The 18,826-nt window shown below is 36.6% G+C and overlaps 1 protein-coding gene across 1 annotated transcript in view; it reads left to right on the top strand.

Moving 5' to 3' along the window:
• Nucleotides 1–18,826, top strand: part of tw (Protein O-mannosyl-transferase 2) — a 169,624-nt gene that overhangs the window by 63,439 nt on the left and 87,359 nt on the right. The window contains exons 8-10 of the mRNA XM_090376720.1: nt 648–754; nt 9,469–9,551; nt 17,348–17,457. Of these exons, the coding sequence (XP_090232846.1) occupies nt 648–754; nt 9,469–9,551; nt 17,348–17,457 (300 nt within the window). The remainder of the gene's footprint in view (nt 1–647; nt 755–9,468; nt 9,552–17,347; nt 17,458–18,826) is intronic.

Genomic DNA, 18,826 nt, shown 5'->3' with positions numbered 1-18,826 from the left:
TATGTAGAAGAAAAATTTTTGATTAAACATGCAGTGAACGTTGCTTATGAATATAACCCCTAATACTGGTCTGCATAAGGTAATCCCTACCTCCCACCAATTTTTACTTTTGCCAAAATAGCAAAAAACAATGCAGAACTTGAAATTATTAAATAATAAACACCTCTTCATTCTGTTTTTCTGCCTAGCTGTCTTGAGAATGCTATATTCCTCCAGTGACAGTGACTCAATTCAATATTCATCATTCAACAGAGTTGCTAAATTGAGGCCAACATGTAATGGGAGTCCAGTAAGACTCAAAACAGTCTATAATAGTGGTGCCTTAGAGCATTTAATGAATTAATAATCATTTTAAAATTTGTTTCTTTCTAAAATGACCATCTGCCCATGCCTGTCATTAGTTAACTGCATTCTTTATCTAATAAAATGTCAAAATTTAAAATTTTGATGTTTTATTTTAATTTTGATGAAAATTTAAACTATTTCTTGTCTTTATTCCAAATGTATTGAATGTTATATAAAATTCACCAAATATTTGTGCTGCTTTTTTAATGAGTCATAAAATTAATGCAACATTTGAGTTTATTTGTAACTGTAAGTTTATGAATGTGAGTTATGTAATTTATTTCAAATTGGTTTTCTTCTAGAGCTGGATTGTAAAGCATTTCTCAGCAAGAGCATTATGTCTTATTGTAATCCCTGCAATTTTATATACAGTGTTTTTCTACGTTCATTTGTTAACACTCTATAAAAGGTAAAAATGATTTTTCATTATTTATTTATTTTTGGAATATGCAGTGAAAGTCTGCTTTAACAAGAACTTAGAAAATTAGAAAAATATTAAATTATAATGCATCCTCATGCTGAAGCAAACAGAAGTTGAGAAAATCTTGAGAGAGAGAGAGAGAGAGAGAGAGAGAGAGAGAGAGAGAGAGAAAGAAAACAATCTCTAATTGCCTCCACTATATCAATAATCTTTCTCAAAATTGTAGAATATGGTAATAAAATTAATATGGGTATCCATATATGAAGATTCCACAATTAACTAGCTGTATCTGTTCCTTGCACCAACTCAGCATTGTTATAGGCCTGTATGAGAGCTTGAAGGATAGGGTGGATGCCCTGGAAGGATATAAATTGAGGGGCCCATCAAGCTCTCAGCTGCCCACATCAATGGCAGAGCTTGCACTTGAACATCACATGTTCAAGTGCAAGCTAACAACACAGTGGCAACCCCCCCAAGGCAGAATGTGCTGGTCCCAAAGGAACTAGTTGTTGTTGTTGGTGACTATTGTCAGGGAAACTGGGAACATATTGTGCAAAAAAGGATAGGTGGAACAGGACCAGAGTGTCTGCCAGGGGCAAAGGTTGAGGTTGTAGAGCAGATATAATTTTTTAAGGGCACAAAGGGCGATATTTTTGTACATGTTTGCACTAATGATATTAAGAGTAGGAGACCGGCAGAATTACTTAACAAGTACAGGTCAATGTTGAAAAAAAAGGCGTGAGTTAGGTTTGAATTTTAAAGCGTCTACAATTCTGCCCAGACACGATAGGAGGAAGTATATGATGAGAGCCTTGTTGATCAGTTCGGCCCTGGAGAGATTGTGCATGGCTCAAGGGGTAGAATTTTTCTCATCCTGATCTGTGCTTGTTAACAGGAGAGACTGCTTCTACAGGGATGGAATACACTTAAATAGAAAGGGTGCAAGAATATTTGCTGGTGCTATCGAGGCAGGGTTAGGATACATGGACTAATAGGGGGGATACATGGACTAATAGATTAACAGTAGCCGCTGGCAGAGGTGAAAGTGATTCTTACACTACTTCTATTGAAAAGCAATTGAGCATCATTCTGGAAAGCAAGGCAATGGGGATTTCCAGGACAGCTGACAGCCATAGTGGAACAAGTAAATACATGGGCTGTGTTAGGGTAACTAAAAGTAGAAACAGGTGCATGTATACTTGCATGTACACCAATGCTACATAAATTTGATGAGCTGGAAGTGCTAGTCAAGACATCAAAGGCAGATATTGTTGGGATATCAGAGACGTGGTGTCACACAGACATAAGGAGTGCAGAATTGGAATTTGGGGAGTAAAATGTGTACAGAAACTGAGGAGGGGTTATACTGTTAATTAAGAAACACAAAATCTAAGGAAGTGCATCCAATTGATGTTGATGGACAATGCAATATTGAGTCTGTTTGGTGTGACATAAGCACTGGGAAAGGAAAAATCAGAGTAGGTGTGTTCTATAGGCCTAATGAATCAATTAGTATAATGAGCAATTGTGCAGAGAAATAAAGGGCCAGTAAATTAGAGTGTCTTATAATGGGGGATTTTAATTTCCCAGAGATTGACTGGGATATGTGGGTTGGTCACTTACACACTAGCAAGGCTTTTGTGGATTTATTGGATGATTATTTTCTACAGCAGCATGTTCGGGAGGCAACTAGACGGAGTAATACTCTTGATCTGATTATCAGTAGTGATTCTTCATGCATTAAGAATCTGCAGATAAAGGAACCACTAGGTGGCAGTGATCACAGTGTGCTGAAGTGGGATTTATTCAGAGAGGTAATCAAAATTAGGGGTAAAGGGAAGGGTTTTTGCTTTCGTAAAGGTGACTATGGTGGTCTGAGATAGTATTTAAATTCTATACGGTGGGACCAACTGATGATGTTACCAACAGAATATTCAAAATGGGAAGCATTCAAAGAAATAATCTTGGAAGCTACTAGGCTTTTCATACCAACTAAGAAATATTATTCAAGATTTAGGCCTAAATGGATGTCAGATGAACTAATTGGACATGTGGCAGAGAAAAAAAAATGCATGGGATACATATAAATTAACAGGTGAATTAATTAACATAATATATTAATATAACTTAACAGACATAAGCTGGTCTGTAACCAAGTCACAAAGGAGGTTAGGCAGGCAAAGGCAGATTATGAGAAATCTTTGGCAAAGGATGCAAAGAAAAACAACAAAGAGTTCTTTAGTTATGTAAACTCTAGAACGAAGGGGATCAATCAGATTGGTCCACTTGATATCGATAGTTCAACTGTTGATGATCTTGCTCAGGTAGCTAACAAACTAAATGAATATTTTGCATCTACATTCACACATGAGGGGTTATTCAGGGAGTGGAATGCCAGAGGTGTATTAAACTCTGGCAGTAAGCTAGATAGTCTAGTATTAATAGAGAGTAAAGTGGGGGAGAAATTAGCATTAGCATTAGCAGAAGCATTTGATGCAAGAAAGCAAGCTTATGCAGCATCAGCCAAAAAAAACTTATTTAGGCTATCAACTTCCACGACAAGGGATGGAAGTCTGTTCCACCAACCAACCACCCACTGGCTAAGGGCAAATTTCCGCACATCTATCCTACATCTGTCTTTCCTCAATTTGAATTTATGCCCTCTCAGGTGATTATTCTGAGTGAGAGGAAGAATCCCACCAGCATTGAGCATGCTCAAACCATTCAAGGCTTTATACACCTCCCATCAGATCACCTCGCTGGTGCCCAGTCTCCAGACACTGTAATTTGCAAAACTTAAGCCTTTCTTTGTAAGAGCACCCCTTTGTTCCATTCACTAATCTTGTTGCCCTTTCTCTGTACTCGTTCCAGCAGCTCTACATCCTTCTTGAAATGAGGCCTCCAGATCTGTATACAGTACTCTAGGTGTGGCCTGACCATTGCCTTACACAAGGGAATAATCACCTCCTTATCCCTGCTAGAAAAATTCCTATATATAATAATAATAATAAGATTCTTTATTAACATAAATTTTATACAATAATGATTCCGTACACAGAAATCCAGAGGAATCTTACAATTTGTTGTTTATACAAGTGATTTTGTTTTATATAAAAAAAAAAAAAAATATATATATATATATATGTATATATAATAATAATAATAATAATAACTATATAATAATTAATAGATCAAAGCAAAGATGATAATCAGAATGTAAAAGAATTAAGTAGTAATTACAGCGAAAACGGACTACAAGTTGAGCAGAACATGAAATGACATCGGCTAGCTAAGATCGGCACTTACACAAATGTCCTTTACAAACAGCAAGATGGGACAAGATGCCATCGCGATATGCCTTGTCTATAGTCCACAGGTCGATGTCGATGTTGAGCGAGTTGAGAGTGTCCAGAGTCACATTGGGGAAGTGTCTCCTGAAATTCTGTAACCGCTGGAACCTTGAGCACAGGGAGGGAGTACTACAAAGATGTCTGCCTGGCAAACGCCAACCAACCGTGTTCCAGATGTTGATGTGATCCTGCTTAGCTGAGCACAGATGAAGGAATGACTTTATTTTTGTGTAGTTCTGGTGCGACCACAAGTTGGCCCACTTCAGCACCCAGAATTCGAGGCCCCATAGTTTCCTGAGTCTGGTGGGTGGTGCCGCTGACCAAACCTCCACGGCATAGGAGAGCACACTACAGAAGTAAGTTGCAAGGTACTTCTTGATTATTTTCTTATTGTGCATTTTGCACAGATCAATTTTCATTCCCCAGAACGCTCTTAGGGCTTTGGAATACTGTGCTTGGATTTGTTTTTTATATGTGAGGTTGGCATCAAGGATTACTCCTAGGAATTTGACGCTGTCTGTGGGAGTCAGGACCTTTCCTGCCAATTCCGGAAGTAGAGAAGATGCAGTATCAGTAGAAGTCATTCGACTTGGCGTAAAGATGAGATAGTTTGACTTCTCTGGATTGACTGACAGGCCAAAAAATTTAGCATACTTATAGAATGTATTTAGGTAGCTGTTTACAGATTCACAGGCGGTTTGTCTTTCTTGTGCATCACCAACATGGCGTTTGCATGGCAAGTAGCAAACAATATCATCAGCATACGATAGGAAGGCTGGAATTTGATCCATTAGTGGAACGAATATTGCTGCAAATAACAAGGCTGAGAGACAACCACCTTGTGGGATCCCGATTTCGACGCTTTTAGTGACTGTAATGCCATCACCTTTGAAGTGAAGCATTCTCCTAGATAGCAAATTATTAAGGATCTCGAGCATATATCCGGATATCCCGTAGAATCTTTCAAGTAAGGCAAGAAGGGGTGTTATCTGGACTGAGTCGAGAGCAGCTTTCATGTCCAGAAAAATGGTGTGAAGATCTTCGTTGTCATTCCAGGCCTGAAGTATTTTCTGTGATAATGACTGTAGGCAGGTTACAGTAGATCTATTAGGCATGGCATAATGGGTATGTTCTGGCCTATGCGCAAAGATTGCGAGTGCTACATCATTATAGATGCACTTCTCGAGGCATTTCAGGAAGGGAGAGGCAATTGATATTGGCCTGAAGTCAGCCGGTCTTTTCGCATGAGGCTTTTTCGGAACTGCCACGACTCTGTATGATAACCAGCTTGAAGGTACCTGTGCAAATTTGAGAACTTTGTTGTAGAGTTGAGTGAGCTCTTTGCTGATGAAATAAGAAGCAATTTTTAGACTAAAAAGAGGTACTGTGTCAATTCCTATGGTGGACTTGTCAGGTAGAGAATTTATTATTTTTATTAGTTGTTCTTCGGAAATTTCTGTATTACTAGTAGGTGAAGAAATGTTAAACGCTTCATTCCAAGGATATGCTTCGGACTCACAGTGATCTCGCTTAATACGGAGCACATGCTCACACCATTCCTGGACATCAAAAGATAGAGGGGTGCAAGTATGACTAGTGGACCACACATGTTTTCCCCTGGATAGCCGGCCATTCATGAAATTGTCAATAGAAAATTGTTTCCTCTTCTGGAAATCCATCCTTGCTTTGGAAAATTTGGTGTATGACTCTTGTGAAGGCGACTTCTTGAAAGAGGCATGGGCTGCCTGTTTTTCCCTAAAGGCCTTGGTCAGGAAGTCATTCCACCATGACTTTGAGTGGGGACTTAGGATGCAAGTTTTGGACATTGCATCATTGACAATACACCATGAGCTACTCTTGCAGCCCGTCTGCACTGCTCAGAGAACTTCATATCTGCCTGTACAACCACCCCCAGGTCCCTTTCATTCTCTACCATTGTCAGTGTAGTACCACAGAGTTGATATGTTGCTCTGGAGTTGCTGTTTTCCATGTGTAGTACTTTACATTTGTCAATGTTAAACTTCATTTGCCACCTCTCAGCCCATCTGCTCAACCTTTCCAGATCCTGTTGCAGCAGCATAGTGTCAGTAGTGTCCTTGACAACCCTGCCTACCTTTGTATCGTCTGCAAACTTCGACATTAAGCTTGATATACCATCATCAATATCATTTATGAATACAGAAAACAATAATGGACCCAACACTGAGCCCTGAGGGACTCCACTAATAACATTAGTCCACGACGAGCAGTGTCCATTGATTACCACTCTCTGTCTTCTCTCCCTCAGCCACCCCTTTATCCACAGCAGCAATTTGCCTCCAATGTCACACTGCTCCAATTTGTTGTGCAGTCTCCCATGTGCAACAGTATCAAAAGCCTTTCTAAGATCCAAGTATATAATATCAAAGTTATTCCCTGCATCCAGTTCCTTTGTGACTGCATCATAGTATCCAATCAAATTGATCAGGCAAGACTTCCCCTTAACAAAACCATGCTGTGTCCGAGCTATAACTGAAGTCTTGTCTAAATGATCCTGCAGTGCTTCTTTAACTAGTGCCTCCATTAATTTTCCTGGAACAGAAGTTAAACTCACAGGTCTATAATTACTTGTCAGCCTTTGATCCTCCTTTGTGAATTGGGGTCACATTTGCACATCTCCAGTCGGTGGGTACCTCCCCTGAGTCCAAGGAAGCTCTCATAATTATGGCTAAGTGTTTGCTTACTTCCTCTGCTGCCTCCTTTAATATAACTGGATAGATCCCATCCACCCCGGGGTGCCTTTCTTGTGTTTATCTTCAACAATTTCTCCTCCACTTTACTCTCAGTTATTACAAGATTCTCTAGCTTACTGGTAGAGTTGAATACACCTCTGGCTTTCCCCTCGCTAAATAACTCCTCATGTGTGAATGTCGATGCAAAATATTCATTTAGTTTGTTAGCTACCTGAGCAGGATCAGGTAGCTAACAAACTAATTGTTTCAGCAGAATTGTTGAACATAAACACAAGAAAGGCACCTGGGGGTGGATGGAATCTATCCAGTTATATTAAAGGAGGCAGCAAAAGAAGTAAGCAAACCCTTAGCCATAATTATGAGAGCTGCAAGGAATTTGCACATTTGCACATTTCCAGTCCATTCCCATGGACTGGAAATGTGCAAATGTGACCACAATCCACAAAGAAGGATCAAAGGGAGACACAGGTAATTACAGACCTGTTAGCTTAACTTCTGTTCCATGGAAATTAATGGAGGCACTGGTTAAAGAAGCATTGCAGGATTATTTAGATGAGACTTCAGTTATAGCTCGGACACAGCATGGGTTTGTTAAAGGGAAGTCTTGCCTGACCAATTTGATTGAATACTATGATGTGGTCACAAAAGAACTGAATGCAGGGAATAACTTTGATATCATATATTTGGATCTTAGAAAGGCTTTTGATACTGTTGTACATGGAAGACTACTGAACAAATTGGAGCATGGTGGCATTGGAGGTAAATTGCTGCTATGGATAAAGGGATGGTTGAGTGTAGAAGACAGAGAGTGGTAATCAACAGACACTGTTCTTTGTGGATTAATGTTATTATTGGAGTCCCTCAGGGTTCAGTGTTGTGTCTATTGTTGTTTACTGTATTCATTAATGATATTGATGATGGTATATCAGGCTTAATGTCCAAGTTTGCAGAAGATATGAATGTTGGCAGGGTTGTTAATGACAGTACACTGCTGCAACAGGATCTGGAGAAGTCTAGCAGATGGGCTGAGAGGTGGCAACTAAAGTTTAACATTGACAAATGTAAAGTACTGCGTAATAGGTGTGTGGTATTACACTGACAGTGGTAGGGAGTGAAAAGGAACTGGGGGTAATTGTGCAGGCAGATATGAAGTTTTCTGAGCAGTGCAGACGGTCTGCAAGAGTAGCTGATGGCATCTTGTCAATGATATACAGGAATATTTCTAGCAGGGATAAGGAGGTGATTATCCCCTTGTATAAAAGCAATGGTCAGGTCACTCCTTGAGTACTGTATACAAATCTGGAGGCCTCATTTTAAGAAGGATTTAGAGCTGTTCGAATGAGTACAGAGAAGGGCAACAAGATTAGTGAATGGAACAAGGGGTTGCTCTTACAAAGAAAGGCTTAAGTTTTGCAAATTATAGTGTGTGGAGACTAGGCATCTGCGAAGTGATCTGATTGAGGTGTATAAAGCCTTGAATGGTTTGAGCTTGCTAAATGCTGATGGTATTCTTCCTCTTTTGCAGAATAATCACCTGAGAGGGCATAAATTCAAATTGAGGAAAGACAATTGTAGGATAGATGTGCGGAAGTTTGCCTTTAGCCAGAAACATAAAAACTCTCTTTTCTATTTGCCCTTTTACAGGGGTATACAGTTTAGTCGGCAGGAAACATCCATAAATATTGGCTACTGACCTGCAAAAGGGCAGAAAGGAAAATTTTTTATGTTTCTTTAGCTTTTCCAGACTCTGGTCACAAAAAACGTATTTTTAATGATATTGATGAAGACATATCAGGTGTAATGTGTACATTTACAAATGACGTGAAGGTTGGCAGTAGTCCCAGTAATCAGGGTATACCACTGCAATAAGATCTAGACAAATGGGCTGAGAAGTAGAAATTGAAGTTTGACATTGATAAATGCAAAGTACTGCATATGGGTAGCAGAGTAATGTACCAACTATGTAGTATTACACTCAGGGTAGAGGAAAATGAAAAAAACCTAGGGGTAATTGTGCAGTCAGATATGAAGTTCTCTGAGTAGAGCAGATAGGCTGCTAACACAGCTTGCTCGGCTTTGTCAGTGATGTACATGAATTTTGACAGCAGGGATAAGGAGGTGATTATCTTATTGTATAAGGCAATGGTAAGGCCACATCTTGAGTACTGTATACATGTCTGGAAGCCTCATTTTAGGAGGGATGTGGATTTCTCCCAAGAGATATTCATGAATGGGTGCAGAGGAGACCAACAAATTTGGTGGGGGAAGCAAAAGGCTACTCTTACAGGAAAGGCATGATTTCACTGCTTTTCAGCTAAATCAAATGGATAACACATTTAAAATTAGTGATACAGAGGAAAAAGACCACGGTCTCAAGTTCTACAATTATTTTATATCATTTTATCTCTGTGTTTATTTTTAATGTCTTTCATCTTTTTTTATTTTAATCACTTTTGATTCCACAGTATAAATAGTAAATTTTTATTTGTTTTTATTTTAAAATGCATATTAAAATTTAATTAGTGTGTCACGTTACGCTTCATGTTGAATTATTATTATTTATTTATTATTAATTTGTTCAATAGATGCTGAACTTAAAACAGTTCCTTTTTCATTTTAGCGGCACAGGAGATGGTTTCTTTAGTTCTGCTTTCCAGTCTCAACTAGAAGGCAATTCTTTATATAATGCAAGCATGCCTAGAGGTAAGAAAAAAAATATATATATATATATATTTAATTTTGCACTTATTTTCACTGTCTAATATTCGATTCATTTGGATTTAATTTGAATTATATTTACATGGTAGTAGTGTGATGAATTCCTGACGCTGCGTCTGAGCTGCCTTCTATAGCCCAGTTTAGTGGTTGCTTTGTCTGTTCAGTAGTGTGGTTGTTTCCATGTGAGTATAACTTTTTCTGTCCTATAATTTCAACACTGCATATGGATTCTGCCGTTATGCACATCTATTGCATTGGCATGCACATCTTTGTGCTTGACCACCGTTATGCTCATCTATTGCATCGGCAGTTTGATCTTAGTATCATTCTGTTAGTTAGTTATTTGGTTTTTAGGAGCATTAGCAACTAAGGCCATATTGCTCCGGGATATGCGGTGGTCATTCCCTGACCTTTCAGCATTCCTCCGTATTTGGTGGTGACGGGTTCGAACCCCGGTCTAATCAAGAAGTGTGTGCTATGCACTGCTGCTCCTTCCCACCTGGCTACGGAGGCGCCATTTATCATTCTGTTGTGGGATAGATTTGTTTAGCGCTCGAAATGCAGTGGTTCCCTGACTATTATGGCCTCGTGGTCCACTGATGAGATGGGGCATAATGGTCAGTCTTTTCTATTTGATTCGATATTATGGTATGTTCTACTATTTCTCGTTTTATTTTTACTTATGTCTGTATTGTTGGCAGTATATTTACATATAGTGATATTTCACATAATTCGGAAACGAATAGTTCATTTGTTTCCGAATTATGTGAATTATGAAATTTAACGGCACGGGGGGGACTGTTAAATTTCCTTTAATTTGGACTCTATTTTCTAAATTATTTAATAATGTTAGCATTAGTAGAGGAATATGATTCAAGAAAGAAAGCTTATGCAGCATCAGTCAAAAAAAAAAAAAAAAAACCCTCCCATTTACTACCCCTCCATTCGTTCCAAATGCCTGTCCAGCTCAGCCTTAAATTTATTTTGGCTACCAACTTCCACAACAAAAGATGGAAGTCTGTTCCACCAATCAACTACCTGCTGGTTAAAGGCAAATTTCTGCACATCTATTCTACAACTATCTTTCCTCAATTTGAAACTGTGTCCCCTGAGGTTCTTAATCTGAGAAAGAATCCCATCAGCATTCAGCTTGCTCAACCCATTCAAGGCCTTATACACCTCAATCAGATCACCTCGCAGGTGCCTACTCTCTAGGCACTCCAATTTGCAGAATTTAAGTCTTTCTTGATAAGAGCACCCCTTCGTTTCCCTCACCAATCCTGTTGCCCTTCTTTCTATTCGTTCTAGCAACTTTACATCCTTCCTAAAATGAGGCCTCCAGACCTGTACACAGTACTCTAGGTGAGGCCTGACCATTGCCTTGTATAATGGGATAATCACCTCCCTGTTCCTGCTAGCAAAATTCCTATTTATCATTGACAAAACTCCATGATCTGCCCTGGCAGCCTGTCTGCACTACTCAGCGAACTTCATATTTTACTTCACAATTACCTCCAGGGGTGACTGCACAATTACTCCCAGGTCTTTTTCACTTTCCACTTTCCTGAGTGTAGTACCACACAGTTTGTACGTTTCTCTTTGGTTATTGCTACCCATATGCAGTACTTTGCATTTGTCAATGTTAAACTTCAGTTGCCACTTTTCAGCCCATTTGCCCAACTTATCTAGATCCAGTTGGAGTAGCATACTGTCTTTACTGTTGTTGTTTCTCCAACAGTACCCTATTCTTCATTTTATGGGTTAAATTCATCTTCACTCTTTGGTTTGTCACGCTACTGGCATACTTTTTATTTTCTTTTATTTTTACACTTTATTAAAATTATATATATAGATGTTAATTGTTTTTTTCACTTATAGAATTATTTATATGAAAGTCATGCCAGTATTGTTGATTATATTTTGATTTTGAATCACCACAAATGCAAGGTGATCCACAAGTTTAATATTTTCAGAGCAAAAGTAATCCTTCAACATAGAAAGAAAAGTTCATTATTGCCATCCATGTATCTCATGTCACCTGTTAAGAAGAAAAACACTTTCTAGTAACTAATGGAAAATCTGATTGCCACTTTGAAAACATATTAATGTATATTAGAATGATAAAAACTATATTTTATGTTGATTTAAAAGACTAATAGATCAAAACACCACAAAATTTAATCAGGAAACAAATTTTGCACAGGAGAACTGGTTAAAAAAAAACCAAAAAAACAAAAAAAACTTTCAATACTTCTAAGTTCAGGCATGTGTAATACCAATAAACAGAGATTTTGTGACAGAAAATATACAGCTGATTGAATTACTTAATTTGATTTAATCTTCAATATCATTTTAATATGATATTTTGTGTTAACTTGACAAGATGAAAATTTGCTTTTGTGAGAATTAAGATTTTCTTTTAGTATTTGATGCTTAAACTTTGAGTATAAGTTAACTGTATGTGAGAACAAGTTCTCTAAATTGTGACAGTACTGGGCCTCTTATCCAGGTATCTTGGGGCCTAAACTGAGCCGAGTTGGATTTCTAGTCTTATGCATATTTACTTAAAATTAAGTACATACTTAACTTTGATTTTACATAATTACCACATACTTAAAATACAAGATAAAGTATAAAAATCAAAGCACTAAATAATTTTTATTACTTGTTAAGTCATTGTCTTTTGTAAAAGTATAGTAGTTTCACCACTTATCACTCATTTTGAAAAAGTTGCATTCAAATCCCATTTGAGAAAATATAATACCAGAGGGTTAAAACCAGGAAAAATACATACATTTTAGTCTTAAATTTAGTATTCATTTTCTCATATTTCTGTTATCTTTTTCCTCTCGTCTTTTGTGTAACTTACACTTCCAGCTTCACATTTATATGTATATATACATCTGCATCATTTGCTGCTGCTTTGTGCACTCTGGTGCATTTGTTATATCCAAATTATTTTTATTTTTCCACTCTTTCTCCTGGTTTTAACTCACTGGTATTATATTTTATATATACACTGGTATTCAAAGAAAGTACATCACCTAGGAAATTTCGCATTTCTAACCATTTTTCATAATGACTAGCATCACAAATAGAAATATAAACAAAAGATATATATTAATAGTTAAGGCAAAACTAAGTAATATTTGACAGGTGCTCTCAAAATATTCCAAAATGAGCATTTGCAACCTACGACAGTTTTGATAAACATGACAATTATGGCTGAAATGTTATCAGAAGCCCTCAATTTACTTCAGTTTATCCTTTTAAATGGAAAACAAAATTAAAAGTTCACCAGGTGCAAACTAATATTTAGTTGAACTGCCTCTGGCCCTGATGACAGCAGCACACCATTGAGGCATTGACAAGTTCAATTTCTGAAGATAATCAGCTGATAGTTTGTGGTTCCAAACAAGAATTATGGCTTCCTGAAGTTTATGAAGGGTCTTTGGTTTCTTTCTGGTAACTGCAGATTCCACACAATGCTTCATGTCCAGGCTGTTTCCTGGCCAGCTAAGAGTTGTAATGAACCGTTCTTCCAACCATTTTTTAATCTGTAACAAATGTAAACACATTACTGTTGAACCTCTAATGCAGAAATGAAGCTAAAGTAACTACAGAAGTGCCTACTTACACTTTTTGCCCAATGACAAGGAGCAGAGTCATCTTGAAAGACATATTATTAAAGATAATATTATTTTTGAAGAGTCGTCTTCTGACTGTTACTGCACTTGCTACCACTCCTGCATGTTCTTCCCATTCTCTTTTCAGCTCGGATGAAGAAGCTTTACTGTTTCTAAGGCATAAGCACTTCAAAACACGGTCCTGTTTGGGCATAGAGACTCATTTGCATCTGGTTGCTTTTTCCTATCAGCACAACCAGTATTCTTGAGTTTGGAAAGAAATCTATTCACTATTGACTGATTACAAGACATTCATATAAGCAATATGATGGGAAGAACATCCTTCCTCACATAAAGCAACAATAGCACTCTTTCTTCATGGCGTCAACTGCACGTAACTCGCCATCCTGACACAAGCAAGGAATGACTGCAACTCTTGCAGAGCGTGCTTATACAGCTGAAAGTAATAGTTTATGCAATATTACATCATTGCCTACATGTGTCAATTTTATCTGAGGCAATCTGTAAGAAATATTGCCATATACTTACATTATTCGGACAACAATTACAATTTTAAAGTGTGATGCACTATCTTTGAACACCTGTGTGTGTGTGTGTGTGTGTGTGTGTGCACAAGTAACCCTCGTATAACATGGTAGTTAGGTTCCTATAAAATGTCGTGTTGTGCGAAACCGTGTTATACGGGACTAAGCAAAAGTACAAAAATGGGGGTTACGTTCCAAAAGCTAACAAAAATACACTATTTCTTTAACAGAATGGTAACAAAACTAACAAAAATACACCATTCTGGATTTCATGTATCTTCTGCTCTCTTTAAAAAATCAGTAATCCGGTTTGTTTGCTTTTGTTTGATAAATCTTTGTGAATTTCATCGTATGGAACTAAGCATTTTTGAAGCTCCCTTTTGAACTTTGGGCTCCTTTAATTCAAGAATCTGCATTCAAAAAATAAGATACTAATTGCTCAGCTAACTTTATGCCTTCCTATATGCTTTTTAGTGTAAAATTTGGAAGTTTAGAATTTTCATCTGCGCTATCATTTTCTGAATTGATTTGGTTGGTTTACCTCTGATGCCATTTCCACCAAATCCGTTTGCCAGCCTCTTTTTCTACCAGTAATTCTTGAAGGCCATCAGTAATCATATCTTTTTTTATTTTTTTAGGCACATTGGTGACTAAAGCAAAACTACTCTGACTAAACTACTCTGTGTTTATTGTCTATAAATTGCATGTGTCCTGAGGTCGATTTTCTGTTTTGATGGACAAAAAACCCGAATTTTTGAGGGGGAAAAACCATGCTACCCGAGCCCGAATAACTCAGCCAGCTGACCAGACGTGAAAAAGACCCAAAAAAATTCCTCCCATCATCGAGATTCAAACTCAGGTCTTGAGTGGAGTGGCGGGCGATTCTATCAGCTGTGCTACCCACGAGGGTTTTAATAGTCATATCATCAAAACTTTCCCCTCCTACTGATATAGACCATATTTGGATACAGTCCACAATTGAGAAATGTTTCCATGTCTCCATTATTTCTATAGATTTGGAATCAATTTTTTTCCAAAATCCATTGTAACGATTTTCTGATGTAATGAGTTTTAAAGGTGGATATAATGCCTTGATTTTATGGTTGAATGAAAGTTGTATTAACCTAGTACAACTGTGGTGGTAGGAATATAACTTCAATATTTGAATGATTTAAATCTTTTGGATGGCCTGGTGCTCTATCCAACAGTAATAAAACTTTGAAAACTAGGGTGGAAATGTTGAAAAATTACATTCAACATAATAGCAGGGTTTCCCTGCACAAAAGACATTCTATTGCTCAAAAATACTCTGTTATATGAGGTTTACTGAAATTCTCACGGTAACATGGTTTTACTCTAACAGTGTTAGAGTGAAACCATGTTACCGTGAGAATTTCAGTAAACCTCATATAAAAAAATAAATAAAAACCTCATATAAAAAAAAATAAAGAATTAATTCCATGTTATATAAGTACTGTGTTGTGCGAGGATTGCCACAATTTATCATTTGTGTTAGAGCCAAACCGTGTTGTAGAAGTACCGTGTTAAAAGGGGGTTGCCTGTATATATATATATATACAGCAGGCCCCCGTTATAATGCGGTTTACTTTATGCTGATTCGCTATAACGTTGTTCTTATATTATAACCCTTATCTGACTATAACGCTGTCGTCATAGATCACTATAACGCTCTTTTACAGATTGCATTTTTGGCATATTTAACGAAATCGTTTCATTTGATGGAGTCGATAGCTTTACAATGAATAGCAAAATAGCATTAAAATGTTTTCCACGCTGATTTGCGAAATTTTCCCACGCTTGGTGAAATTTTCTCGCATGCTAATTTAATTGCAGTACAGTGACTTGTTACGTAGTTCTGAGATCAACATTTTAAAAAATGATCAAGTATATTGCTTGTAATATTTGCGTTATATGCATTTATCCGAAGTCTAGTCATCACTCAGTACAGTATTAGACATCGTGCGTAACGGACAGTTTACTTGAACATTGTATCATAATTAATGCAACCAACGCAGTTACATTTTCGAAGAGTTAATAATGACCGATAGGAATGAAAAAGCAACAATGTCTGGGCGCAGTACGAAGACTATAAATGTAATAAAAAGACTGAATTTGAAAATTAAATTAGACGTTTTGAAGCGAATCGATTCCGATCAACGACAAACGGATATGTGCCATAATTTAGGACTTGCAACTTTAACTGTAAGAACAATTATAAAAAAATAAAGAATTAATTTTAGCAGCGGAAAAGATAGCTGTTCCACTGTAAGCAACTAGGACTAGGCCGGCTATTATTATGATTGAAATGGAAAGACTTTAATTTTATTGAAGATAATATTCCAATGCAGAATTCAGTTAAGTTAAATATTAAAAAAAAAAAAAAAAAAAGAGAGAGAGAGAGAGAGAAAGAGATTAGCCAATATGATGATCTGAAGAAAACTCGCCTAAAAAAAAAAAAATGTGGAACCATTTAAAACTGGTAAGGGCTGGTAGAATAGATTTAAAATCCAGGGAGAAGCCGCTAGTGCAGATCAAGGAGCCGAAACTTTCAAAAAAGAACTTGTTAAAATTATTGAAGAGGAATATTATGTGTTATACTTCTCAACAAGTTTTTAACACAGATGAAGCAGGACTTTTGTGGAAACGAATGCCTAAAAGAAGTTTCATATTGAAAGAAGAAAAAAACATGCCAGATTTCAAAGCGGCGAAGGATCAGTTGACTTTATTGTTGGGTGGTAACGCTGCAGGGGATTTAAAATTAATACCCCTTTTGGTTTATTTGGTAGAGGGCCAAAGTTCAACTGAAAATCCACACATAAAGAGGCCGCCGTAGCCTAGTGGTCAGGCGCGTGGGTGCATAAGTACATGTGCCTTGAGTGACCGGGGTTCAAGCCCGTGACTGCTGAATACGGTGCTGTTTCTTGTATTCTGTGTATATTGTAAACTCCTCTAACCGTTTGGTCGTCCCAGAGTATAAGCAGAAAATTTATTTTTCAGATTAAATTCATCAATTAAATTAAATCAATTAATTAAATTCATTATTTTAATTGGAATTTTAAGTTTACTTTTGATACGTAAGTAGTTACCACATAATTATATACGTATGTAATGCAGAATATTTTATATGTACAAATTTTTGAATATTAAATATTTTGACCAACATTTGTGCATCTTTTCACTACCGTTTATTAGTGATTAGGAAATATCCTATGGCACTGACCGCAACTCACAAATACATGTTACCTTATGGAAAAGCGGTGCTACCTTAGCGCGGATTTACTTAGCGCTCTGTTTTTCCGGAACGAATGATCAGCGTTAAGTCACCTGTATATATATATATATATATATCTCAAGGAGTAAATAACTAAAGTAATCATGGAGAAACAAGTGCATACACAAAAGAGTAAACTTGAACTGAGGAGAGCTATGTGTCATTCAAGTAAAGCAGTTATCTGGGAATCTACTCAGTCATTCATCTGCCAATTCAAAAATACAGATTTCTAGATGCCAGATAAGAGGTCCAGAACCCACATAAAGAAAAGTAAATTTTCCACTTAGTTAAACTATTATTATTTTGTTCATTCTTTAGATGTAGCTTATGGAGCTGTGATAACTTTAAAAAATCATCGAACAGGAGGTGGTTATCTTCATTCTCACTGGCATCTTTACCCAGAAGGAGTTGGAGCAAGGCAGCAACAAGTAGGTTGATAAATGTTGTTTTCTCAGTGAGGGAATAACATAATTTAATAAGCAAGATAATAGCTTAATTTAGGTGCATGATATTTAATCATATTTCATTTTTATCCATTTAAAAAAAAAAATTTTTTTTTTTTTATTTCACGGTGTTTTGAAATTTGTGTTAATTTAAGCTTCTATATGTAATCTTTAGAAACTGTTCCTTAACCTTTTAGAATAATCTGGTGATTTGCCTCTTCCCCCTCTTTTTTTTTTTTTTTTTTTTTTTTTCCCCCATATGCCAGGATATGGAAAGAAGAGTGTCAAAAGCTTCTCCATTCAAAAAGAAGTTAATAACATTTTCAATCTCTCTTTTTCTCATGCATTTAGCAATAATTTTAGATAAATCCCCCCCCCCCAAAAAAAAGAAATTGAAAATAATCTTTGAATTATTTTTTTTTTTTTGCTTAAGCAGCAAAAAAAGGTTCATTTGTCAGAATACTGCATGCAAATATTTTGATATCTCAGCTAGTTTTCTCTCTAACCACTGTTCATTCAGTGCATGAATGGCAATTTATCCTGAAAAATTTCAGACAAAGGCTCTGGTTCTTCTATATATCAAAGGTCTTCTTTCACTGACTGCCTTTTTAAATACCCATCTTTTTTAAGTGCTGGATATCAGTAGAAATCGATATTCTCCTTAAATATAATATGTATTTGTTATATTTTTGTTAATCTTAGTGCTAGTGAAACTAAATTCTTACTTCTCACAAAGAAGAATTTATATTTTTAGTTCTGCTCACTTTTGATAATATTCAGATCTCTAGATAGGATCCAATTATCCTACTTAGAATAACTTTATTATCTAATTTTTTTTTGTGAAACATTAAATGGTTGTTTTCCTTGGAAAGAAAAAAGAGTCCAAGTTTTTCTCAAGGATAATTACTTGCTACTTGTAAAATTAAAATCCAAAATCCACTCTACTGTAGAATACTCTTACCACATTTTGGCTTGTGTCTCTGAAATCCTCTAAATATAGTTCCATTTAGAGGAGAGATCTGATTAATTACTGGTGCCTCTCTCATTTTGCATTTATAATTCCACCACTTTCTTCTAAACTAATAGGAGCACATATGGCAGTCAGCTGCTCTATTCACAATTCAGTGCCAAAGATAATAACCTAACTTATTTCTTCTTCATTCATGTCCATCCACCTCCAGCTTTAAGAGCAACCTTCATGTATTTCCTAAAAATTGGAATCTATAGAAATTTAAGTCCAGTGAGTCTCTTCTTTCTTCACATGCCAATTTTTCTGTTTTTCATTCAGCTTTGAATATCATGGTTTTACTTATAAATTTCACATCTTCACTTCATATTCCATGTTTTTTTTTAT

Source organism: Mastigoproctus giganteus, chromosome 6 (genome assembly GCF_048544385.1).
Source record: "Mastigoproctus giganteus isolate SK-2022 chromosome 6, ASM4854438v1, whole genome shotgun sequence".
NCBI lineage: Eukaryota > Metazoa > Arthropoda > Arachnida > Uropygi > Thelyphonidae > Mastigoproctus > Mastigoproctus giganteus.
The sequence above is the reverse complement of the archived record's forward strand: the minus strand, read 5'-3'. Positions and strand labels throughout refer to the sequence as shown.